Source organism: Leucoraja erinacea, chromosome 3 (genome assembly GCF_028641065.1).
Source record: "Leucoraja erinacea ecotype New England chromosome 3, Leri_hhj_1, whole genome shotgun sequence".
Lineage (NCBI taxonomy): Eukaryota > Metazoa > Chordata > Chondrichthyes > Rajiformes > Rajidae > Leucoraja > Leucoraja erinaceus.
The window spans coordinates 14,637,431-14,663,436 of NC_073379.1; the positions used below are offsets into that span (position 1 = coordinate 14,637,431).

Consider the following 26,006-nt stretch of genomic DNA (forward strand, 5'->3'; position numbering starts at 1 on the left):
TGCTTTTATTCCATCAATGATTTAGTGAAATTAGTAGCTATAGATTTCAAAACAAAATGATTTAAACTAATTGCCATTGATTATGTCATAAACCAAACTCACATTGTGTAGATCAATATAATTCAGTAATGTATATGAAATGTACCATTATCTTGACTGAAGAGCAGTTGGATATACCCATTTATGTATCCTCCTTCACTTTATTAATGGTGCAGCTAGCTTATTATATGAAAAATGTGAATCTGTGGAATTCTCTGCCACGGAAGGTAGTTGAGGCCAGTTCATTGGCTAGATTTAAGAGGGAGTTAGATGTGGCCCTTGTGGCTAAAAGGATCAGGGGGTATGGAGAGAAGGCAGGTATGGGATATTGATCTGGATGATCAGCCATGATCATATTGAATGGCGGTGCAGGCTCGAAGGGCCGAATGGCCTACTGCACCTATTTTCTATGTCTGCATGATAAGCACCTGACACAAAAACCTCACCATTTTTTTCACCTTACATACAGAAAATCGTCGATTGTGCATGCAATTTTTGAAATTATACGCCCGCAGCACACATTCATTTTCACTGCAACATTGATATTCTGCCTCCCTCCATATTCATTAATGAATGTATATAGAAAATAATAATGCTGTTTATATTTATGTACATGAACACATATAGGTGGAAAAAAAAGAACACTATGCCCGAACCACCTAAAATGTACCAATTATCAGTCATCAAATACATACCCTTGAGGTTTCTGTCAATTTTTGTTCAAAATCTGTTCTGGCCACTGCATATTTTTCCACATATAATTTATAGGTTTCTGTAGCTTTTTTAGATTTGACAATTGCCTAAACAGAAGACAAAATGCAAAAAAAATTGATGTACTATTTTGATCAGAACAGGGAATTATTTCCATAAGGAGCACAGTACTAGGACATAGACTGTGAAATACCATATGTCAAATCAGATCTTTTAAAAAAAACTATTAGCCCATTATAAAACGAGTCTGTTTAGCTAACTACATTATATAATACTCTTTTTTCTTTTCTGACTGATGATTTATTTCTATCAGGGCTTATTTACACTATAAAAGGATCGATTGTAATCATGTATTGTCTTTCTGCTGACTGGTTAACATGCAACAAAAGCTTTTTACTCTACCTCGGTACACAAGATAATAAACTAAACTGAACTGAACTATCTCTAGTTCATGCATTTTGTACAGACTGGTCCACATACCAATCTGGTATCATCTGGTACACAGAAAGCTTTCATTATTATAAATAAATTATGTCATCTTTAAATCACAACCTTTCCTTTTCCTTCCTGAAAATATGTCCAACATATATCTAAGCACCATGCAAAATTGGTGATGACATAAATAGTGAGGAGGTTAGTCTCAAACTCCAAAATGATATTGATCAGCTGGTAAATGTTACATGAAAAGGCAGAGGGAATTTATCCCTGATAAGTGCAGAGTGCTGCATTTTAGTTGGTCAATTAAGAGTAGGACATATACTGTGAATGGTAGGACCTCCGGGAGTGTCGAGGAACAGAAGGACTTTAGTATACTACCAATATCCCAGCACAGCTAAATAAGATATTAAAGAGGGCATGGAAGATACTAACCTTATTTAACCAGATCACAGTGTAAAAAAAATCAGGAAAGTTATGGTATAGCTTTCTAAAAAAATTGGTAAGAGTGCATTTGGAATATTATGTGCAGCTTTGCTCTGTAGTGAGATTTACAACAAATTTACCTGGGATTGAGAGTTTCAGTTATAAGGAGAGACTGGATCGGCTAAGTTTGTTTTCCTTTGTGTAGAGAAGGCTGATGGGAGGCCTAATAGAGGTATACAACTCAGGGGATCCTTTAGCGTTTGATTTTCAATTATACGGAGTAACTATACGAGATGATTAAATGCACTGACTAAAATTTGAACAATATGGTTTTTGTTATCAGCTCTGTGTCTTGGTTTTGACTCAATTACATCGTTCCTGCCTCAGCTTGTTGGGCAATATAATATGTTAGCCTTGGTACTAGCTCAACTAGCCATAATTCATTAGCAAGCTATTACGCTTGGTGCCACAACATGTCTGCGCCTGCAAGTGTAAATATGCAAAAAGAATTTCACTGTGCAGTTGCACGCGACAAATAAATCACCAAATTGCCGGATAATTTACAATACTAATAAAAGCATATATATTAATTTACCCATGTTTTTAGAAATCAGTCCTCTATTGACATTTCAACTCAGGAATTCCAGTTCGGCAGGAGAAAATTAGGGGTAATAATTTAAATTTAAAAACTAAATAGATTTAAAAACAAACCTTTTCTATTTCTTTCTGTGTTGCTCCTTCCTTTTTTAACTTTTCGTACTCAAAACATTTGGCACTGTAATTTTCCTTAGATTTTTGCAATGTTTGAGTGATACTCTGAATATTCTGTACAGCATCCAAAGTGCTTGACACCTCTTCCTTTGTCTATAATTGAAAATAATTGATTAACCACATCTTGAAGCAGCAGTGACTCAACAAAATGTAATTCATGAACCCATTCTAACTGTAGTCTTCAATTAAGTTTCACTGAAGAGTTTCAACCAGAGAAAATGGTTGTGAGACTTTTAATCACTAACCGATATGTTTCAGAGCACTTTAGAATAATTTAATGATCAAATTAAGAACACAAGTCAGCATGGAGCACTCCCAAGGTCATGAAATGCTAAAATTATGGTTTTGTGAGATTAAAAAATTCATCTTTCCTCAACTTGTCACCAGTGAAGGTCATGTATATTGTACATTAGATGGACTGGATTCACACTTAATTGGAGAACAAATCAGCTTTTGGAGGAGCGAAACCGTTGATGTGACTTTCCCACTCTGTAGTTATTTCAATTGAATTTGTCTCCCATCTTGTAACTGTGGCCATCTTCATCATTTCCAAGGTCTCCTGGCATGTACTTCGTTTCCCTGTCGTGGGAGGGGCAAGGCTGTGAATTTGTGAGTCATGTAGCCCTCCTATGAGTTATAGAACTTTAGCAATGGTACCATCTGTCCCCCAATGTTGCTTTTCTGTTGATATATGGCTTTATCAACTTCTTGTCAGTCTAGGTGGCAGTGAGATTGGACTGAGCACTAATGACAAGAACAGATTCACAGTTGAGATGTTCTGCAACATACTTTTTCCAATGGGTGCTAGATACATAAGATAAATACTCCGCTCGTGACTTTCAGCAGGCTGGACCTTTGGTTATTTGGATGATTGACTGTTTAGAAAATACAAAAAGTTTGCACATATCATGATTATCAGTTGGCTGCTGCATATCCTGTGCTCATTCCACCACAATCGGCTCATGGGTTTTCAATATAGCCCTTGAGTTCAAATGACTGTGCAGGCATTTATATTTCCTTTGAGATATGCGAGTTTCCAGTTCAAAGGTGTCCTCCATGTGTATTTAATTGGCTCCTGCCTCCTGCATTGGTTCATTAATTTTATCAAACTTTAATTTTTTGTTAAGCATTCATCCTATAAATTAGCTCCAGCTGGAAGCTTGTTGGATGCGAGGTTCAGCGTTGTTAGTTTATGAATAACGCTGCACTGAGATTAATTTGCTGAAGACTTGTTGATTATGATCACTGCATGCAGACCATGGTGACATTTTAGAAGTTCAGTATTATAATGTGGATCAAAAACAGCAATGATTCTAACACCAAACCCTATACATTAATTTGCATGATTGGAAATAAAATATAATCAAAGACAGTGAAGGCACTGAATTCCAACTACCTTTCAATTGGCATGTAGCCTGAGGAATATTATCAAGCATAAAGCTGTACCAATTGAAAACTTATATTTGGCACCAAAACTACCTTTGTTGCGCTTATACCTGCAATAAACTGGAAATAGCCAAAGAATATTTTAAGATTTCAAAATATAATGTAATTTCTACCCACATGCAGATTGTTCCCTTTTAGTTAGATAATACACTCCTTGGGCTACATACTCAATCTTTCATACTAGTATCTTTCACATCTGAACTTCACAGCATATTTTAGGTTTTTTTTGTCAATCTGAGAGATGACTTTGTTGATTTACTTTTGTGCAAGCGAAAATAATTAATCACTTTATTTAAAATTAAATAATGCAGAGAAACATCCATCAGCCCTTCTTGTAAATAATAAAGGAAATCTGTAGAGCTTCATGTTCTCCTCAGGTTACGACAATGTTCCACTCCTGAGAACTCTTCAATACCCGAACAATTCGCAAGTTGGAAATGTGGTCGCCTTGGCCAACCAAGGGCAAGGTGTAGTTAAAACCAGGATGTTTAACTACCATTCAGAAACGGATGCTACAAACATTGAAGAAGATGCCTGCAGCCCCGCATCAGGCGGAAAATCCATCACAATCTCCCAAACGCTCACTCGTATGTACAAGCTGCACATAAATCGGACGTTCAAAGCCCGGGGAGGTTCGAAATGGAAATTGAGCAGGAAACGATTCTAATTATATACCTCTATAATAGAGTCATTAGATACTTGATACTCTTTCTTTGCTGCAAGTTTTGTGATGTTCTCTTTCTTTTTAAGCTGATGCAGAAGTTTGGAGAAACTCAGTGCAGCAGCATCTATGGAAAGGAAATATAAACGTTGCCTATTTCCTTCGCTCCATAGATGCTGCTGCACCCGCTGATGCATTTTCTGTGTATTATATCCCATTGTGTTTTGTTCAAGTCTGTTATATTCTCAAAGAATTCAATATAGTTTGTTATGCAAACCTATTTCTTTTGAAATCAAGGATGGATATTTCTGTTTCTCTGTATCTAGTTGCATTCCATGTCAATTGGAGACTAAACATTTCAAATCTCATATGTCCAAAACTAAATCTCATGTTAAATTGAATTTCCACCTGGCAGGCCAACGTAATGGTAATCCTCAACGATAGGAACTTCAACTTCTTGATTTCAAGGATGGCTTTGTGAGATCTTAGGTAACTTAGGTAAGGCCAGGTTGATTTGGACAAGACAAGGATGATTATTGTCTAGAAAGCAATAGGTTGGAAAAGGCGGGGTGCAGTGACCTTGCACAGTCATCGCTGGAAGTAAGAATGCAGGTGCAGTATGCTATTGACGTGGCACATTCTATGTTGTCCTTCATAGGAAGGTTCAAGTGTAGGAGCAGGAATGTCATGCTACAAGGCCTTGGTGAGATTGCACCTTGAGTGTTATGTGTATTTTGATCTCCTTATCTTAGGATGCTCCTGCTATGGAGTGAATTCAGCAAAGGTTACTCAGAATGATTCTTGCCTTTTCTGAGAGGTGGCTACAAAGATATTATATTACACTCTTACTCCTCATCAAAACCTGATAAACAGGTTGCTTGTTAGTTGATGGGATACTGCTGGTATAAACTGGCTGTTTTTTGATACTCAGCAAACACTGCACTTCAAAACGTATTCAAAATTTGAATTATGAAGCATTTGCATTACAGAGCACTATATATATATAGCAATATTTATTAGTTTAAGTACAGACAAATGATTGATCTAATTACATTTTCAACATGGAAATATTTGGATAATTGACGAATAGATGCTTGACAAAAATTAATGCAAAAAAATAATTACTACAATTTTTCTCAGGTTGGATACTAAATAAGGCATATATATTTATTGATGAAAATATTGTTTCTAAATTTCAAACCAAAATCATTTTGTGATAATGGATACCTACTTTACCAAATATCTTCTTACCTTTTTATGTGCCTTGGTCTGTTCATCTCCATATTTCTGTACTTCTTTAATTAATTCTTGTAGTTTTCGTACAAGATCTAAATGGCTACTGGCTAGTTTCTCCGTTGACAATTTTAAAACATCCCATACTGGTGCAAATGTTCTGAAGGAGTACATATTGTAAAGTAATAAAACATGGTAGAAGTAGGAAAAAGAATCAAAAAAGATAATTTCAAAATATCTAACTCCACAACATTTTAAAATGTCACTATACATCTGAGACTTACCCCAACTGACTGTTATTGCTTGTTGTTTTGGCTAATTTGGTCATGGACCTTGAATAAGTATCTTCTATTGTGACACTGTTTGGGGGATAAAAACCCAATGTAATGCTTCTTCAAATGCAAAATATCTTAACAAATATCATCTAAAATAATCTCTTCACCACTACTATGACTTGATTTTCATAATCTAGATTTTAATTAATTTTACATTTTTGTTATTAAATGTTAACAATTTTTACACTAGTGCTTTTATATTTTACTTGTTTCCACACCTTTTAAACATTTAATAACAATTTTTTTACATTTACACGTTAACACACCTAGAAATTTGATAATAGAATGGAGGAAGAGGCAATGTGCCAAAGGCACAGGAGGAAAGTTTGTTGCCAATAACAATAATTGGATTGACATTGCCCAATATGGCACAGGAGAAATTTGTTGTATAAATCATTTGAGGAGTCACATATCTGTGGTTGTGACTAATATAACTGATTGGATGTGCATAAATGAGGTGTTAGTGAGAGAAGCGATTTCAGAACATTGGGGATCTTTTCAAGCGATGGTTGGGGGATAGAAAGAAGTAGGCCACTGTCAAAGTCCAAACCATGCACCAGTCTCATACCGAGTATTTCTAAAGAAAATGAGGTGTGATACACAAGCTGCTAGATAATTTGCGGTGAGTTAAGGCAGAGATAGATAGATTCGTGATTAGTACAGCTGTGGGGTTATGGGGAGAAGGCAGGAGAATGGGGTTAGGAGGGAGAGATAGATCAGCCATGATTGAATGGCGGAATGGACTTGATGGGCCGAATGGCCTCAATCTACCCCTATTCCTTCGGACACGAATAGTATTTCTCCAAATGAGGTTGTGTTTTGAACTATAAGAATGGAGTATGTGTAAGAAGGAACTGCAGATGCTGGTTTAAACCGAAGATAGACACATACAATTGGAGTAACAGTACTAAGTGGGAACGTTTGAATGATGCACTTTAATAATATAAACATTTATTTTAAATAGTGAGAAACTGGTAAGAATCTGGATGCACGGTTCATGATATGTTGTTTTTTATCATTAACATTTCAGATAAAGGCTTAGTACATTACGGTATGAGTTGGTGATGAGAGAACAAAAATCTAGATTCTTGGATAATGAGATAAGACAGAAAACATAATGAAAAACAACTTATAGTAGTGAATTCCTCATATTATGGAATCCACATTGACTTATTAGTCACCTCAGAATCCACAGAAAATATTTTTTTTATGGGATTTAAGGGGAAAGGATTTTTACACAACGAGGGTGATTGATATCTGGAACCCTCTGCCAGAGCTCGTAGTGTAATATACAATCACTCTTTTTAAGAGACATTTAGACTTAAATTAAAGGCACACTAAGATTTGGACCGAAAGTGGGCAAACTGGATTTTTGTAGATGGGGTGAGCTGACAGGCTTGTTTCCATGTTGTATAACTGTGATCAGAGAGGAAGAATAGTCACCCTCAATCTAGGGCAACCATCTACGATTAAGACACGACATTTTTCAAACCAGAATCAGGCTAAATTCAATATGTCAATAGGAAAAATGAAACAAACAAAAAACATGAAAACAAAATGTGCGTCAATATCAATCCGAAAAAATGTCCTATTATCATGTAAATAGTAAGCATTTCGTAAGAGGCGGGTAACTACCATATATCAGTATTTACCAAGGGAGAGTATACTGGCAGAATGACAAAGGAGATTGTGAATACGTGAAAATTGCTAGCAACAGAATTTCTTGTAGCCACTAACGTTTCATGTCAGAAAATCAACAGTTCTCCCAGGTGAGACAGAGGTTCACATGCACATCTTCTAACCCCATCCACTGCATCTGGTGTTCCTAATATGGCCTCCTTTACATCAGCGAGTCCAAGCAAAGACTCGATGAATGTTTCGCCGAACACTTGTCCCTTCTCTGGCTTCACAATTTGCAACCCTTCTGTCCTCATCTCACATCTTTTGTCTTTTCATTTCTGGCCTTTGTCCAACCATCTGCAAAATCATCCCCCCCTCCCCCAACCTCACCTGCATTCATCAATCATTTGCCAGGCTTCGTCTTGTCCCTCCTCTTTTCCAGCTTTCTTCCCCACCCCCCTCCACCACAATCAATCTAAAGGAGGGTCCCGGCCTAAAAACGTCGCCTATTCCTTTTCTCCAGAGGTGCTGCCTGAATTGCTGAGATACTCCAACATTTGGGTCTGAGATGAACCTGATACATTGAGTTACTCCAGAATTTTGCATCTTTTTTTGGAAACTGGGATCTGCAGTTCCTGGTTTCTGCAATCAACAGATGTTGTTGTTTTTAAGTACAATATTTCACATTTACCACTAGGTGGCAATAAGACAAATGGAATCAGTGAGTAAACCTTTGGTCAGGATGAGTAATTTTTACTAGCTCCACAAACAGATAACAGGAGAAACACAAATATGTAAGAAACACAAACGGGGGTGAGGTGGGGGGGGAGGGAGACACACACACTTAAAAAGGGACTTATTTAAAATGAGTAATTCAATGTCAAATTAAGTAGAAAGACTCAAGAGAAGAAAAGAACGACTGAGGCGCAAGATTAATGCCTATATGTAGGCATACAGAAAGACATACATACAGAAAATAAGTTATTGACCAGGATGGACCATGAAACTTACAAATTACAATTATTCTTTTTTATTTGCAAATTATAAGTAGTTAGCTACCTGGACATACTGCATGCAAACTGCAAATTTCTCAACAATTAGTTCCGTGCATCATTTCCAAAATAACATGACAAACATTTAAAAAGAAAATCGTCATTCAAAATGTTGTAACCTTGCACAGGTGATTCAAGCGTTACAGAGAAACGGCATTCCTAGGAAAACCATCTGCATTGTGATTTTCCATATGACCTCTTTTCCTATTGAATCCCATGTTATAAGTGGAGATGCATTCTTTCAGGATATTTTTCCGTCCTATCAAGCCACTTTATCGGCAATGATGAAGTGACCCACTGCTATTATTTAACACACGAGGCCCACATTAGACTCAGGAAATAGACAAGGCCAAAAAATTATGAAAGGGTTAGGAAGTGGGCATATCAGGGAAAAGGTTGGAATTTGAGAATCAGGATTCATGGGAGAAATATGGTGTTGAAGTAGTTCAGGGGGTAACAGGTTAAAGTCTTTGGGGAAAGTCACCACACTTCCTCAAGGCCAAAGGATTACTTTATGCAGCCAGTGTGATAGCTAGTCACAGCTACCGTGGCTTCCCACAATGCAGCGCATCAGAGAAAGTAGAATGCAGTAATATCACACTCTGAAACGCCTGTGCACATGCCCTTGGATTGTGATAGCTAGTCACTGCTACCGTGGCTTCCCGCAGCGCAAAATTGTTTCCTTAGAATGCAGTAATATTTCTTTATCTGAAACGCCTGTGCACAGGTTCCCTAAGATTGAAGAGGTTCTGTGGCAAATTTTTGGGTACTCGATTGCGAATTTCATGTTGTTCAAAATTGTTTACAGGCATCTTGTGTGTATTTATTTATCATAGATTAAGTCAATGAAGGGCTTACATCCAAACACAAAGATTCTGAATGGTATATCGGATAGTCTTAGAAATCAGAACCTATGCCCCGCAGGTCAGCACAGACATCAGTCACCCATTTGCATTTACGTACCAAATTTCAGTCTCACAATCGCATTTCCTTCTACCCTGACCTTCGTGCATCTTTCATTTCTTTCAGTTCTTTCTTTCAATAAAGGCTACTTTGACTTTAACTTTCTTTCACCTGCCTTTCGTTTTCTAGGTTCATAAACTTCACAACTACTTTTTAAAGCCTACTTTATAAGTAAACCTTTCAATCACCGCTCCTGAGATCATTGCTGACTTTACGTCATTTTACTTATTAAAAATGGTATATAAAAGTAAGTTTTTATTGATGCATTTCCTTTCTAAACAAAGTGACAACTGTCTCTATACCAGCCTCCACCACCCTCTGAGGCAGAGAATTCCATAGACTCACAGCTCTCTGTGAGAAAAGGTTTCCTCGTCTCTGTTCTAAATGGCTTACCCCTTATTCTTAAACTGTGGCCCCTGGTTCTGGACTCCCCCAACATCAGGAACATGTTTCCTGCCTCTAGCATGTCCAAACCCTTAACAATCTTATATGTTTCAATAAGATCCCCTCTCATCCTTCTAAACTCCAGAGTGTACAAGTCCAGCCGCTCCATTCTCTCAGCATATGACAGTCCCGCCATCCCGGGAATTTACCTTGTAAACCTACGCTGCACTCCCTAAATAGCAAGAATGTCCTTCCTCAAATTAGGGGACCAAAACTGTACACAATACTCCAGGTGTGGTCTCACTAGGGCTCTGTACAACTGCAGAAAGGACCTCTTTGCTCCTAGACTCGATTCCTCCTGTTATAAAGGCCAACATGCCATTCGCTTTCTTCACTGCCTGCTCTACCTGCATGCTTACTTTCATTGACTGATGACCCCCAGGTCCCGTTGTACTTTTCCCAACGATGCCATTTATATAGTAATCTGCCTTCCTGTTTTTGATACCAAAGTGGATAACCTCGCATTTATCCACATGAAACGTCATCTGCCATGCATCTGCCCACTCCCCCAACCTGTCCATCCTGCCTCACAGTTCACACTGACACCCAGCTTTATGTCATCTGCAAATTTGCTAATGTTACTTTGAATCCCTTCATCCAAATCATTGATGTATATTGTAAATAACTGCAGTCCCAGCACCGAGCCTTGCGTTACCCCACTAGTCACTGCCTGCTATTCTGAAAGGGACCCCTTAATCCCCACTCTTTGTTTCCTGTCTGCCAACCAATTTTCTATCCATGTCAGCACCCTACCCCCAATACCATGTGCCCTAATTTTGCCCACTAATCTCCTACGTGGCATTTAAAATTAAATAAATAAAGAAATAAAATCTCCTATGTGGGACGTTATCAACTGCAAAAAATAATAGGCACATGCCTCGGAAGATAAGACACGAAATTAGAAAATTCCACATACATTTACACCATAATTCCAATCAAATTAATAGAAAATTGAACATAGAACAGTACAGCAAAGGAAAAGGCCATTCAACACATGGTGTTTGTGCCAAACATGATGCCGATACCAAATCTTATCTGCCTGTGCATAATCCATATCAAGTCAAGAGAGTTTATTCTCATGTGTCCCATATAGGACATCGAAAGTCTTGCTTGCTGCAGCACACCAGAATTGCGGCCATAAATACAGATCACAACAGTGAAATTCTTGCTTGGGGCAGGGGGGGGGGGGCACCACACAATATTGACACACATACACACACACACACACACACACACATCACAACACACACACACACACACACACCACACCATACACACACACACACACACACATATACACACACACATATACCCCCACACCCACCCACACACACCCACCCCTACACACACACACACACACAAATAAACAGATAAAGTACAATTATAGTTCAGTTTGTTTGAAGTTGTGTTTAATAGTCTGATGGCTGTGGGGAACCAGCTGTCCCTGAACCTCGATGTTGCAGATTTCACGCTCCTGTACCTTCTACCTGAAGGCAGCGGAGAGATGAGTGTGTGGCCAGTATGGTGTGGGCCCCTGATGATGCTGGCAGCCTTTTTGTGGCAGCGACTGCGATACATTCCCTCGATGGTAGGGAGGTCAGAGCCAATGATTGACAGGGCAGTGTTTACAACTTTTTACAGCCATTTCCGCTCCTGGACGCTCAGGTTGCCGTACCAAGCCACGATGCAACCGGTCAGCATGCTCCCTACTGTGCACCTGTAGAAGTTCTCCTCCTTGACATATCGACTCTCCGTAATCTTCTCAGGAAGTAAAGGCGCTGATGTGCTTTCTTTATGATTGCATCAGTGTTCTGGATCTAGGAGAGATCTTCGGAAATATGCATGCCCAGGAATTTGAAGTTCTTGACCCTTTCCACCATCGACCCGTTTATATAAACGGGACTGTGGGTCCCCATCCTACCCCTTCCAAAGTCCACAATCAGTTCCTAAGTTTTGCTGCTGTTGAGAGTCAGGTTATTGTGCTGGCACCATTTGGTCAATTGGTCAATCTCACTTCTATACTCTGACTCGTCACCATCAGTGATACGTCCGCAACAGTGGTGTCGTCGGCGAACTTGATGATGGAGTTCGCACTATGTTCAGCAGGGGACTGAGCACGTAGAGTACAGCAGGGGGCTGAGCACGCAGGCTTGAGGTGCTCCCATGCTGATTTGTTATCGAGGATGACACATTTCCACCAATATGGACAGACTGTGGTCTGTGAATGAGGAAGTTGAGGATCCAATTGCAGACGGATGCGCAGAGACCCAAATCTGAGAGTTTGGTAACCAGCTTGGAGGTGATGAATGTATTAAAGGCCGAGCTGTAGTCAATGAATAACAGCCTGACATATGAGTTTTTGTTGTCCAAGTGGTACAGTGCTGAGTGGAGAGCCAGTGAGATCGCATCCACCGTTGATCTGTAGTGGCGGTAAGTGAAATACAGTGGGTCCAAGTTTTTGTCGAGGTACAAGTTGATTTGCGCCATGATCAGCCTCCTAAAGCACTTCACCACAGATGTTAGTGCCATTGGTCGATAGTCATTGATGCATGTCAAATTGCACTTCTTGGGCACCGGTATTATTGATGCCCTTTTAAAACAGGTGGGAACCTCAGACTTCAGAAGTGAGAGGTTGAAAATGTCCAAAAAAACATCCAGCCAGTTGGTCCACAGGCTTTTAAAACACGCCCGAGCATACCATCAGGTCCAGGCGCTTTCCGAAGGTTCACCCCTCTGAAGGATCTTCTGACGTCGGCCTCTGTGACTGTGACCGAAATACCATCATAGCGAATGGGGGCGCACATCAGTGTTCTCCCTATCAAAGCGTGCGTAAAAGTTCAAGTTCAAGTGAGTTCAAGTGAGTTTATTGTCATGTGTCCATGTATAGGACAATTAAATTCTTGCTTTGCTTCAGCACACAGGACATAGTAGGCATTTACTACAAAACAGATAAGTGTGTTCATATACCATGATATAAATATATACACACATGAATAAATAAACTGATAAAGTGCAAATAACAGAAAATGGGTTATTAATAATCAGAGTTTTGTCCGAGCCAGGTTTAATAGCCTGATGGCTGTGGGGAAGTAGCTATTCCAGAACCTGGTTGTTGCAGTCTTCAGGCTCCTATACCTTCTACCTGAAGGTAGCAGGGAGATGAGTGTGTGGCCAGGATGATGTGGGTCTTTGATTATACTGCCAGCCTTTTTGAGGCAGCGACTGCAATAAATCCCCTCGATGGAAGGAAGGTCAGAGCCGATGATGGACTGGGCAATGTTTACTACTTTTTGTAGTCTTTTCCTCTCCAGGGCACTCAAATTGCCGAACCAAGCCACGATGCAACCGGTCAGCATGCTCTCTACTGTGCACCTGTAGAAGTTAGAGAGAGTCTTCCTTGACAAACCGACTCTCTGTAATCTTCTCAGGAAGCAGAGGCGCTGATGAGCTTTCTTGATAATTGCATTAGTGTTCTCGGGCCAGGAAAGATCTTCAGAGATGTGCACGCCCAGGAATTCGAAGCTCTGGACCCTTTCAACCGTCGACCCGTTGATATAAATGGGGGTGTGGGTCCCCCTCCTAATCCTTCCAAAGTCCACAATCAGTTCCTTGGTTCATTGAGCTCGTCAGGGAGCGATGCTTCGATGACATTTGAGCTGCCTCCTGATTTGGGCTTGTAGGAGGTGATTGCATTCAAACCCTCCATTCATATTGCATATCCTGTACATTTATATACCTGTCCAAAAATTTATCTCCTAACTATTGGAGGTACGATTTAGCACCCCTGACTGCAACTGAATCCATGGGCCACAGGCAGCAATCAATATGGATAGCTGACAAAACATCCTTCACACTAATTCTCAATACTTGTGCCCCATAAACCTGCGTCCTCAGCCCCTTACTATACTACCTTATGCATTAACGACTACGTAGCCAAATTCTGCCCTAACCATCTACGAGTTTGCAGAAACCACTGTAGTGGGCCGGAACTCCAAAAATGTCGAGATGGAATACAGGAAAGAGACAAAGAGCTTAGTAGCTTGGAGTCAAGACAACAACCTCACGACTCAAGTGTATAATTGGCATATGTACTGAAATAGAACAATGAAAGTCTTTCAGTATAGGAGTAAAGAAATTCTTCTGCAGTTGTGTAGTGCTCTGGTAAGACCACATCTGGAATATTGTGTACAGTTTTGGTCTCCTAATTTGAGGAAGGCCATCCTTGTGATTGAGGCAGTGCAGCGTAGGTTCACGAGATTGATCCCTGGGATGGCGGGACTGTCATATGAGGAAAGATAGAAAAGACGAGGCTTGTATTCACTGGAGTTTAGAAGAATGAGGGGGGATCTCATAGAAACATATAAAATTATAAAAGTACTGGACAAGCTCGATGCAGGAAAAATGTTTCCAATGTGGGGCGAGTCCAGAACCAGGGGCCACAGTCTTAGAATAAAGGGGAGGTCATTTAAGACTGAGGTGAGAAAAAAAAACGTTTTCACCCAGAGAGTTGTGAATTTATGGAATTCCCTGCCACAGAGAGCATTGGAGGCCAAGTCACTGGATGGATTTAAGAGAGAGTTAGATAGAGCTCTAGGGGCTAGTGGAGTCAAGGGATATGGGGAGAAGGCAGGCACAGGTTATTGATAAGGGATGGTCAGCCATGATCACAATGAATGGAGGTGCTGGCTCAAAGGGCCGAATTGCCTCCTCCTGCATCTATGTTTTCTATGTTTCTATAGGGCTCTTAAAGATAGCGGAGTCAGGGGATATGGGGAGAAGGCAGGAACGGGGTATGATTGGGGATGATCAGCCATGATCATGTTCAATGGCGGTGCTGGCTCGAAGGGCCAAATGGCCTACTCCTGAACCTATTGTCTATTATTGTCTATTGGCTGCAACCTTCCTTCCATTGACAAACTCTACACTGCAAGGGCAGGAAGCGAGCGGGTAAGATCACCTCTGACCCCTCTCACCCTGGCCACAAACTCTTTGAATCACTTCTCCTCTGCCACAGCCAGACATAAAAACAGTTTTTTTCCCCACGAGTAGTAGCTCTACTCAATAACCAAAAATCTGTAGCCTCGTTTTGCTCTGGTATTTTATTCACTTCACATGTTTAATTAATAATGTTTTATTATTAATGTTTATTGTGTCATTCCTAACTGCCACTGTATGTCGTTGTCACTTGCGGGCGGAACACCAAGGCAAATTCCTTGTATGTGAATACTTGGCCAAGAAACCTATTAATTCATAAACTTATTAATTCATTCAATTTTTCCAATAGCGATAATGTCATTAGCAAATTTAAAGATGGAATTAGAACCAGCTCCACAGTCATGGCTTTTCAAGGAATAAGTGTTGTTGCCAATTCGTACCATTTGTGGTCTGGTGATGAGGAAGTTGAGGATCCAGTTGCAGAGGGATGCTCAGAGAACTAGTTCCCCGAGCTTGGTAACATGTTTTGAGAGGATGATGATGATGTTGAACGCCGAGCTGTAGTCTATGAACAACAGCCTGGCATATGTGTTTGTATTGTCCAAGTGGTCCAGTGCAGAGTGGAAAGTCAACGAGATCTCAATGTCCTCTTTTTGAATGTCTGCAAAATGAAGGTATGGGTCATCATCTTAATGAACAGAGGTGGAGTACATGTCCAAGCCGCATTAAGGGTGCTGAAGTGGAAATAGTCAAGAACTTAAAGTTCTGAGGTGAAAATGTCAGCAACAATTTGGTCTGGTAGAACCATATCGACGATAGGGCCAAGAAAGCACACAATTACTCTACTTCCTCAGGAGACTAAAGGAATTCAGCATATCCTCAATGTCTCCTACTAATTTCCACAGGTGCACCACAGAAAGCATTCTTTCTGCACATAATCGCACATAATCACAGCTTGGCATAGCAAATGCTCTGACCAAGATCACAAGAACTTGTGGCTCAATTATCACACCAGTTAACACCATAGTGTCTACCGTAACTTAAAATCAAACGCTGTGGACAGAGATGGCATCACTATAACAAATTGTATTAATATAGTACTTTTATCATGGGACAACATCCCCAAAGTGCTTTGCACAACAATATCAAACAAAGCTTGACCGGTAAATAAGTCTCTTGGGAGTAGCCTCTGTATTATAGACCAGTTAGCTTGACATCGGTGGTGGAGAAGATGCTGGAGTCAATTATAAAAGATGAAATAGCGGCATATTTGGATAGCAGTAGCAGGATCGGTCCGAGCCAGCATGGATTTACGAAGGGGAAATCATGCTTGACTAATCTTCTGGAATTTCTTGAGGATGTAACTAGGAAAATGGACAAGGGACAGTCAGTGGATGTAGTGTAATCATGCTTGACTAATCTTCTGGAATTTTTGAGGATGTAACTAGGAAAATGGGCAAGGGAGAGCCAGTGGATGTAGTGTACCTGAACTTTCAGAGAGCATTTGATAAGGTCCCACATGGAAGATTAGTGGGCAAAATTAGAGTACATGGTATTGGGGGTAGGGTGCTGACATGGATAGAAAATTGGTTGGAAGACAGGAAACAAAGAGTAGGGATTAACGGGTCCCTTTCAGAATGGCAGGCAGTGACTAGCAGGGTACCACAAGCCTAGCTATTTACAATATATATTAAAGATTTAGACGGAGGGATTAAAAGTAACATTAGCAAATTTGCAGATGACACAAAGCTGAGTGGCAGTGTGAACTGTGAGGAGGATGCTATGAAGATGCAGGGTGACTTGGATAGGTTGGGTGAGTGGGCCGATGCATGGCAGATGCAGTTTAATGTGGATAAATATGAGGTTATCCACTTTGGTGGCAAAAACAGGAAGGCAGATTATTATCTAAATGGTGTCAAGTTGGGAAAATGGGAAGTACAATCTGGGGGTCCTTGTTCATCAGTCACTGAAAGTAAACATACAGGTACTGCAGGCAGTGAAGAAAGCAAATGGCATGTTGGCCTTCATATGAAGAGGAGTTGAGTATAGGAGCAAAGAGGTCCTTCTACAGGGCCCTAGTGAGACCCCACCTGGAGTACTGTGTGCAGTTTTGGTCTCCAAATTTGAGGAAGGACATTCTTGCTATTGAGGGAGTGCAGCGTAGGTTCACAAGGTTAATTCCTGGGATGGCGGGACTGTCATGTTGATAGAATGGAGCTGTTGGGCTTGTATACTCTGGAATTTAAAAGGATGAGAGGGATTCTTATTGAAACATATAAGATTATTAATGGTTTGGACACGTTAGAGGCTGGAAACATGTTCCCGATGTTGGGGGGTTTACTGAACAAGGGGCCACAGTTTAAGAATAAGGAGTAAGCCATTTAGAACAGAGATGAGGAAATACTTTTTCGCACAGAGAGTTGTTGAGTCTGTGGAATTCTCTGCCTCAGAGGGCGGTGGAGGCCCATTCCCTGGATGCTTTCAAGAGAGTGTTAAATAGAGCTCTTAAAGATAGCGGAGTCAAGGGATATGGGGAAAAGGCAGGAACGGGGTACTGATTGTGGATGATCAGCCATTATTACATTGAATGGCGGTGCTGGTTCGAGGGGCCGAATGGCCTACTCCTGCACCTATTGTCTATTAGTACAATTGATCAGTGATAATAGATTCAACATGCGATTGAGAAACAAAAAAGCAAAATGTTTGAATTTGAAAGACACTTTCCCTTTATTCAGCAAATGAATCAATAATAGAAAAATATAGATATAGCCAAATCATTTTTGAACTTAGTTGTGCAATGAAGTAAATGGCAGCATTAAAAGAAAAAGGAAAATGCAAAACTGAATCTGCCAATTGGTACTAACAGAAAATGAGAACCAATCGCAATTGTACAAGATACAAGATACAATTTATTTGTCATTTGGACCCCTTGAGGTCCAAACGAAATGACGTTTCTGCAGCCATACATTACCAAACAAATAGACCCAAGACACAACATAATTTACATAAACATCCATCACATTGCTGTGATGGAAGGCCAAAAAAACTTATCTCTCCACTGCACTCCCCCCCCCCCCCCAAAGCCAAAGTCAAAGCCCCCAGTTGGCGATGGCGATTGTCCCGCGGCCATTAAAGCCACGCCGGGTGATGCAAGGTCGCACACCGGGTTCTTGATATTAGAGCCCCCGGCGTGCGCTCGCAGAGTCCCGCGGCCATTCCAAGCCGCGCGGGGCGATGCTGTAAGGCTCCGCTCCAGGAGCTCTTCGACCCCGCAACTCGGGCGGGAGAAGTCGCCGTTGCGGGAGCCCTGAAAAGCGGTCTCCCTCCAGGGACCCGCGGGCTCCCTGTGCCGCCGTCCGCCAGACCCGCAGTTGCAGCCTCCGAATCTCCGGAGGTCGGGACGCAGCAGCGCTCCACCACCGCTCCAGACTCGGCCAGCTCCGCGACGGTGAGGTGAGTAGTCGGCACCAGAGCCCCCGGTCTTCCTGTTGGAGGCCGCTCCTCGTTGCAGCCCCAACGACAACGGAGACCCGACAAAGAAAAGGTTGGGTCTCCCGTGCAGGGAGAGATTTAAAAGTTACCTCCTCCCTCCCACCCCACCCCCACACACATGCCCCAACAAAAAATAACAAAAACTACATAAAAACATAGACAGAAAATAATAAAAACGAGACGAGAGTCGCGCCGCCTACCGAAAAGGCAGAGAATGAAAATAAACTTGCTAAGATAAATATTTTTACCATAATATTATGAAAAAGATGTCAGCTGCAAGCTGAAAATTGACAAAATCAAGTGGAAAATTAATAAAGAAAAATGGTGAAATTATTAGAGATTTCCTGAGTATAATCTTTCAAGCTCCTCTTGATTTCTGAAGTTCCATTAAGTTAGATAATTATACATATCATTTTGTTATTTAAGATGAGAAAGAGGTAGAAAGAGGTTATTTAAGATGAGAAAGAGACCAGGTAATTACAGTTAGCCTGATTCTTTGAGGAGAACTTATTCATTCCATAATTAAGGATAAAGTGACTGAACATCCTGGAAACTTTCAGTTAGTTTATTAGAAGGAGGCTGTGGGAATTTGTAAAGGTAGGTCAAGCTTCATAAAGCTGATTGCATCTTTTAAAGTAACTAAAGTTCTGAACAGAATAATGTTTATGGATGTTATTAATATTGATTTCAGGAGACATCTGATGAAGTCCTTTGTAAGGAAATTTAATGCAAGTTAAAACTCATTATTGAGCAGGCCATGCTTGGATATTGTTCGCATGGCAGAGACGGAGGGAAGGATAATGAGCAGCCACTTACACTGGCAGGTTCTGACGGGTAAGATTCCTTGTGCTGTGGTTGCAACTAGAGCACAGCTACATATCATAATTATAAATGATTAGGATACTGGGATTAAAAAAAACATATCTAAATTTGCCAATGACAGAAAGAAAGATGGCAAAGGAAGCAGTTTAGTTTCAAGCAATTTGAAAACGAGATTTTAATATGTTTCATGAATGAACAAAACAGATGAAGATCAATGTGAGGTTGGTTATTCAAACAGAGTTGTTTCTAAATGGTGGAAAATAAACAGAGGCTTTTCTTTCAGAAGGACTGAGGGATACATTTGCATTGTTATTAAAACATCATGGATGGAGACAAAATGATAATCAAAAAAGCTCATGGAATGTTCACATTTGTATTCAGAGAGTTAGAATAATTAAGTGAGTAGAAATTACAACTGTACATATCCTGGTCTTGCCACACCGAGGAGCTATGTGATTATTGGGTTCACACTTTAGGAAGGATACATTGGCCTTTGAGGAAGGATGATTGAAAATTAGTTTTCATGATATCATGATGGTGTGCAGAGTGAGAAAGTATTGTTGTTGGTTGAGAATACTAGAAAAAAGTGGTGCAGTGTAAAAATTAAGCCGTCATGAGTGATTATGTTTATGTTTAGTTTATAGATACAGTGGAAACAAGCCCTTCGGCTCACCGAGTCTGCACCGACCAATGATAACCTGTTATCCCAGTTTCGCATCCTACACAATAGTGGCAATTTACGGAAGCCAATTAACCTACAAACAAGCCAGTATTTCAAACTCCAGATGTTTCCACCATTATTGTTTGTTGCGTAGCACCTCAAACTACGCCATCACAAATAAGTCTTAATAATATGGATGCACTCAGTTATCGGCCCAGCTACTGGCATGATTAAAAAAAACTCAGCAACACACTCACGCACCTTCCTTCACCAGCCCATTATGCAGGCGGGAGACAGGGCAAGCGGGGGGAGCGCTATCTGGGTGAAATTCACACAGTGCAAAGCCAAGGTGCACATGCCGCAATGAACGGGAAGGTTGACGCTGTAATTAAGATGGCTAAAGCACAGTGTACGGAAAGTCCTTTAGAAGAGAGGGGGAGAAGGGGGATAAGGAGTGGGGACAACTTTTAAGAAGCCAGAGATACACAGCTGTGAAGCTCGGCAGACATTTAACATTATCCTTGTTATCCTTGTAGTTATCCCTTGATTCTGAAAACTACTGCCTACCTTTTTTTTGCCCCAATGAGCCAATGAAATTCACCGGTCAGCACCGGCTACAACCTACGAGAACCTTCGACCTCCTGACAACCCACTAGGACTTCCTGGCGAACCACCTCGCTACTCTCCATGACGGCTTCATTCTGGTCGCCACTAATTTTTTAACATGTTGAAAAATTTGTGGCAACCAGAATGAGGCCACGACTAGTTCCCAGAATGCGGGAACTCCTCACGACCATGAAGGCGATGACCCGGCAACCACCCAGGAACATGTGACGACTGCATAGTCTCCTGCAGTCGCCTAAGTGGGACAGGCCCGTAAGATTTTTTTTACAATTGGTGTGCATACTGGACATAAAATATGGATTTAAACCTTACAAATGATGTTGATGCTATATAGTTGCAATTTTTAAGACAGTAAACATCAAATTATTGAAAGACATTTTCAAGAATGCAAAAATCAATTGCCTGTATTTTCATTTTATTTCAATGTTTGTTCTTGGGTATGCAATGCTGCTTTATGCTTTTTCACAGAAGGTAAAATAAATTTTCAATCTCAAATTGCAAGGTTATAAAATCAAACATTTAAAATTTGAACTTTAAAGTTTGAAAAACCACCACTGTTCAATAGATTTGTAATGTCCTTAAAATAATGAAATACCTCTCTCGTATGAAGTCTGCCAAATCCTTTGTTGATATTTGACCATGTTTCATATTATGGTAAAGAACATCAAAGCCATTGTTCTTCTCTCCCTGAAAATGACAACAAAAAACTATTACAATATTTAAACATCTCGTATCTAAACAATCATTCACTTAATACAATGGTGATTTAAAACTAAAGAATTCATACATAAAATGAAATGCACAGATGTTTTAAACAACATTTTCAAATATTGTATCCAACAATCAAACTATTTCCGTAATAATATATGGATAAAATCTGCTGGAAATAATCAGCAGATCCGCCAGCAATCAAATTTAGTTCACTTTATTATTGTCATGTGTACCGACATACAGTGAAAAGCTTTTTATTGTATGCTATCCAGTCGAACAAAAAGACTATACATGATTACAATGAAGTTGTCCATAGTGCGCAGATAAATGATAAAGGGTACAACATTTAGAACAAGATAAAGTCCAATAATGTTTGATTGAACTTCATTTCATTGGTGGTTATTTCATGGGTGGATTTTCCACATAAGTCTTAAACTTGCATGCAGACAAATTTAAGAGCACAAACGTGCTGGAACACCCCAAATTTACATTGGGGAATTTGCTAAAATAAATCTGAGCCCATTTATTTGGCACGATGTTTTAAAGATGCCAGGGAGAAAACAACACTTATATTTTCAAATATTTAGAATTGCTGTAATGTTAATAATCATTAATAAACATGCAAGAGATCAAATAGGTGAGCTGGGTTGGTTGTGGGTGGGGGAAGGGAGTGGGCAAAAGCAGGGATGGGCAGAGTGTGAGGTTAAGTGAACAAGGTGTATGGAGAGGTCTTGGACATGAAATATTAGCTGTATTTATCTTCTCACAGGTTGCCTCATTTGCTGACTATTCTAAAATGTCTGTTTTATTTTGGATTTCCACTGTCTCCATAATTTTATATTAATTTTGCCTAAGCTGCTTTTTGAGCTTTGCTCTACGCTACCTACTGCTGCATTTGGTCATCGAGTAACAGGAAATGTAAAATTAAACATTGCAGAAGCTGAAAAAAAACAGACATTAAAACAGAAAATACTGGAAACATTCAACGGGTCAGGCACCATCTGTGGAGGAAAAACTGTTAAATCAGTCTGAAGAAGGATACAACCAGAAATGTCACTTATCCATGTTCTCCAGAGATGCTGCCTGACCCATTGTTTCTCTTTTTGTGTCTTTTTAAAAATAAATAAACTAACATACACAGTTCCTTATATCCAGAGTTAAAATTCACGGTTAGTGACCTTTCGTCAGTACTGGGAAAGAGAGAAAAACTTCTCTCCACTGATGCTCCCTGACCTTCTTAATGATTCCAGCATTTTCTAAAACCAAAGAGCTGATTGTTGACTTCAGGCCAAAACGCCAAGGATCCAAGAACCTGCCTTCATCAATGGGACAGCAGTGAACATTTTCGTGTTGCTGGGCATGAATATCTCTGAAGACCTGTGCTGGGCTCAGGACATTGATGCAATCACAAAGAAAGCTCATCAATTCCTTTATTTTGTCAGAAGATTGAGGAGATTCAGAATGATTCCAAATACTCTATTGAACAGGTAACCAATAGAGGCCATACTGACAGGTAGCATTTTGGCTTGGTTCGGTAACTTGATTGCGCAAGAACAAAGAAGACTATAGGAAGTGGTGGACATTATCCAATAAATAAAGAGGTATTGACTTCCCCAACATCAGAGATCTACAGGAGGCTTTACATTATCAAAGACCCACACCACCTAGGCCATGCTGTCGATGGAGAATTAAACTGGCAAGAATCGTGAATCAAGGGATGCCCCTTCAAAATCAACATGTCTTCCAGAGGAAACCATAATGTATAATATAACATATTTATACTGAATATAATGCACCAGATTGAAGGAAGTGCAAGCAAACCTCTCCTTCACTTCAAAGTACTGTTTGGTCCCTGGATAGTGGGAGGGGAAAAGGACAGGTGTTGCATATCCTGCATGGGAAGATGCTGTGAAAAGGAGAGATGACGGATACGGAAATGCAGACCAAGAGGCTTGGGCTCATGTGAGTTCCCATGGAAACACTCATGATATAGAGAAAGTGAGTGGTGTTGAAAGATAAGTTGAAATTAGTTCAGCCAGGTGAAAAGATGCACTGGTGGTGGGGATGAATGGGTGGCATTTTGGGTTGAGACCCTTCTTCAGACTGATGCCAGAGGAATGGGCGGGACAAAGATAGAATGTAGTCAGAGACAGTAAGATTGGTGGGAAAACTGGGAAGGGGAGGGGCTGGAGAGAGAGGGAAAGCAAGGGCTATTTGAAGTTGGAGAAGTCAATGTTCATACCGCTGGGGTGTAAGCTACCCAAGCAAAATATGAGGTGCTGTTCCTCTAATTTGCGCTGGGCCTCACTCAATGGTGGAGGCCCAGGGCAGAAAGGTCAGATTTGGAATGAGAGGGGAAGTTGAGTGCTGAGCAACTGGGAGATCAGGTAGATTAAGGCGGACTGAGCGGAGGTGTTCAATGAAACGATCGCTGAGCCTGCGCTTGGTCTCGCCGATATTCGGAAGTTGACACCTGGAACAACGGATACAGTAGATGAGGTTGGAGGAGGTGCAAGTGAACCTCTGCCTCACCTGAAAAGACTGTTGGGGTCCTTGGATGGAGTCGAGAGGGGAGGTAAAGTGACAGGTGTTGCATCTCCTGCGGTTGCAGGGGAAAGTACCTGGGAGTTGCAGAAGGAACAGTCTCTGCTGAAAGCAGATAAGAGTGGAGATGGGAAGATATGGCCAGTAGTGGGATCCCATTGGAAGTGGCAAAAGTGTTGGAGGATTATATGCTATGTGCGACGGATGATGGGTTGGAAGATGAGGACAAAGGGGACTCAGTCCTTGTTGAGAATGGGGGGAGGGGGAGCAACAGTGGAGCTGCGGGATATCGAGGACACCCTAGTAAGAGCCTTATCTATAATGGAAGAGGGAACCCCCTGTTTCCAACCCAAACCACCCATTCCCCAGGTACTTTCCCCTGCAACTGCAGGAGATGCAAGACCTGTCCCTTTACCTCCCCCCCCCCCCCTTTCTAGGTGAAGCAGAGGTTCACTTGCACCTCCTCCAATTTTATCTACTGTATCCGCTCTTCCATGTGTCAACTTCTGTACATCGGTGAGACCAAGCGCAGGCTCGGCGATCATTTCGCTGAACACCTCCGCCCATTCCGCTTTAACCTACTTGAGCTCCCGGTTGTTCAGCACTTCAACTGCACCTCCCATTCCCAATCAGACCTTTCTGTCCTTTGTCTCCTCCATTGTCAGAGTGAGGCCCAGTGCAAATTGGAGGAACAATACCTCATATTTCGCTTGGGTAGCTTACACCCCAACGGTATGAACATTGACTTCTCCAAGTTCAAATAGCCCTTGCTGTCCCTCTCTCTCCATCCACTCCCCCTTTCCAATTCTCCCACATTTTACCGTCTCCGACTACATTCTATCTTTGTCCCGCCCACTCCCGACATCAGCCTGAAGAAGGGTCTCGAACCAAAACGTCGGCCATTGCTTCTTTTCAGTGATGCTGCCTACCCCGTTGAGTTACTCCAGCATTTTGTGTCAACCTTCGATTTAAACCAGCATCTGCAGTTCTTTCCTACACTCTGGTGCAGGGTTACGGGTTGAGCCTCTATACAAGGAAGAAGTAGAAGGTCCTGGTCTGGGATAGAAATGTAAAGGGATTGTTTGTGCATTGTAAAGATGACCAATTATGACCAGGGAATTGGAACACATCAAAAAGGCAGAGGGCATCAAAGGTGTCAGGGATATAAATGGGAAGGCATCGAACCCGAGAAGAAAGGATGGAATCAAGGAATAAATAAATAGCAAACTGAAACAATGGCTCATTTGCCTTTGCAGCAATATCAATTTTTATTTAAGATTTCCAACACTGCAGTTTTATTTGTTTTTATTAAATATTTACATATTTATGGAAATTGTAATGTTTACCCATTTCTTGAAACTACTGTGCAGGATGGCAAACCTCTGAATAGTCTCAAAGACATTTTAATTGGGGACCAGGCATACATTGGGTTTGCTCTGAAGGAATATTATTTTTGCATGTATGCTTTCAGAATTTTAGTAAAGAAGAAAATGCACCATGCAACAAAACACTGCATGTTGGCACAACCTATACATTGCTATTCCTCTCTATCCTGAGTGTATGGAGTTGCTGACACTGCAAACTGCTCTTATTATACCTAATTAGAAGCTTTGATTATCATCATGATACAAACAGGATGTGCTGAACAAAGGTTTCTATTGTATTCCACTTTCCCAGGAACAAATTGTTTAAAGTTTGCTTTCATCTCAAATCATCAAAAAAACAGAATTGACAGAAAACAAAAAAGTGAAAATATAAATTATTATTATTTGTTATATATCAACAATAAATTAGCAGTCCATTGTTCATCACCCATAAAACGACAGAGCTATATAGCACAGGAACAGGCCTTTCGGCCCACTTTGTCATGAAGACCAAATTGGCATATTTGGCTTGTCCCATTTACAATACAATACCGTTTATTGTCATTTGAACCTCAAATGAAGTTCAAACGAAATTTGGTTTCTGCAGTCATACAACAAGAAAAGAACCAAGACACACACCAACACAATTTACACAAACATTCATCACAGTGAATCTCCTCCTCACTGTGATGTCTTGTCTCTCCTCTGCTCTCCATT

The 26,006-nt window shown here is 40.7% G+C and overlaps 1 protein-coding gene across 7 annotated transcripts in view; it reads right to left on the bottom strand.

Moving 5' to 3' along the window:
* Nucleotides 1-26,006, bottom strand: part of fcho2 (FCH and mu domain containing endocytic adaptor 2) — a 156,117-nt gene that overhangs the window by 104,188 nt on the left and 25,923 nt on the right. For all 7 annotated transcript variants that reach the window (XM_055632157.1, XM_055632159.1, XM_055632158.1 and 4 more), the window contains exons 2-6: nucleotides 21,266-21,357; nucleotides 6,007-6,081; nucleotides 5,741-5,882; nucleotides 2,323-2,475; nucleotides 735-839 (exon numbers count right to left, since the gene is read on the bottom strand). In XM_055632157.1, the coding sequence (XP_055488132.1) occupies nucleotides 735-839; nucleotides 2,323-2,475; nucleotides 5,741-5,882; nucleotides 6,007-6,081; nucleotides 21,266-21,357 (567 nt within the window). The remainder of the gene's footprint in view (nucleotides 1-734; nucleotides 840-2,322; nucleotides 2,476-5,740; nucleotides 5,883-6,006; nucleotides 6,082-21,265; nucleotides 21,358-26,006) is intronic.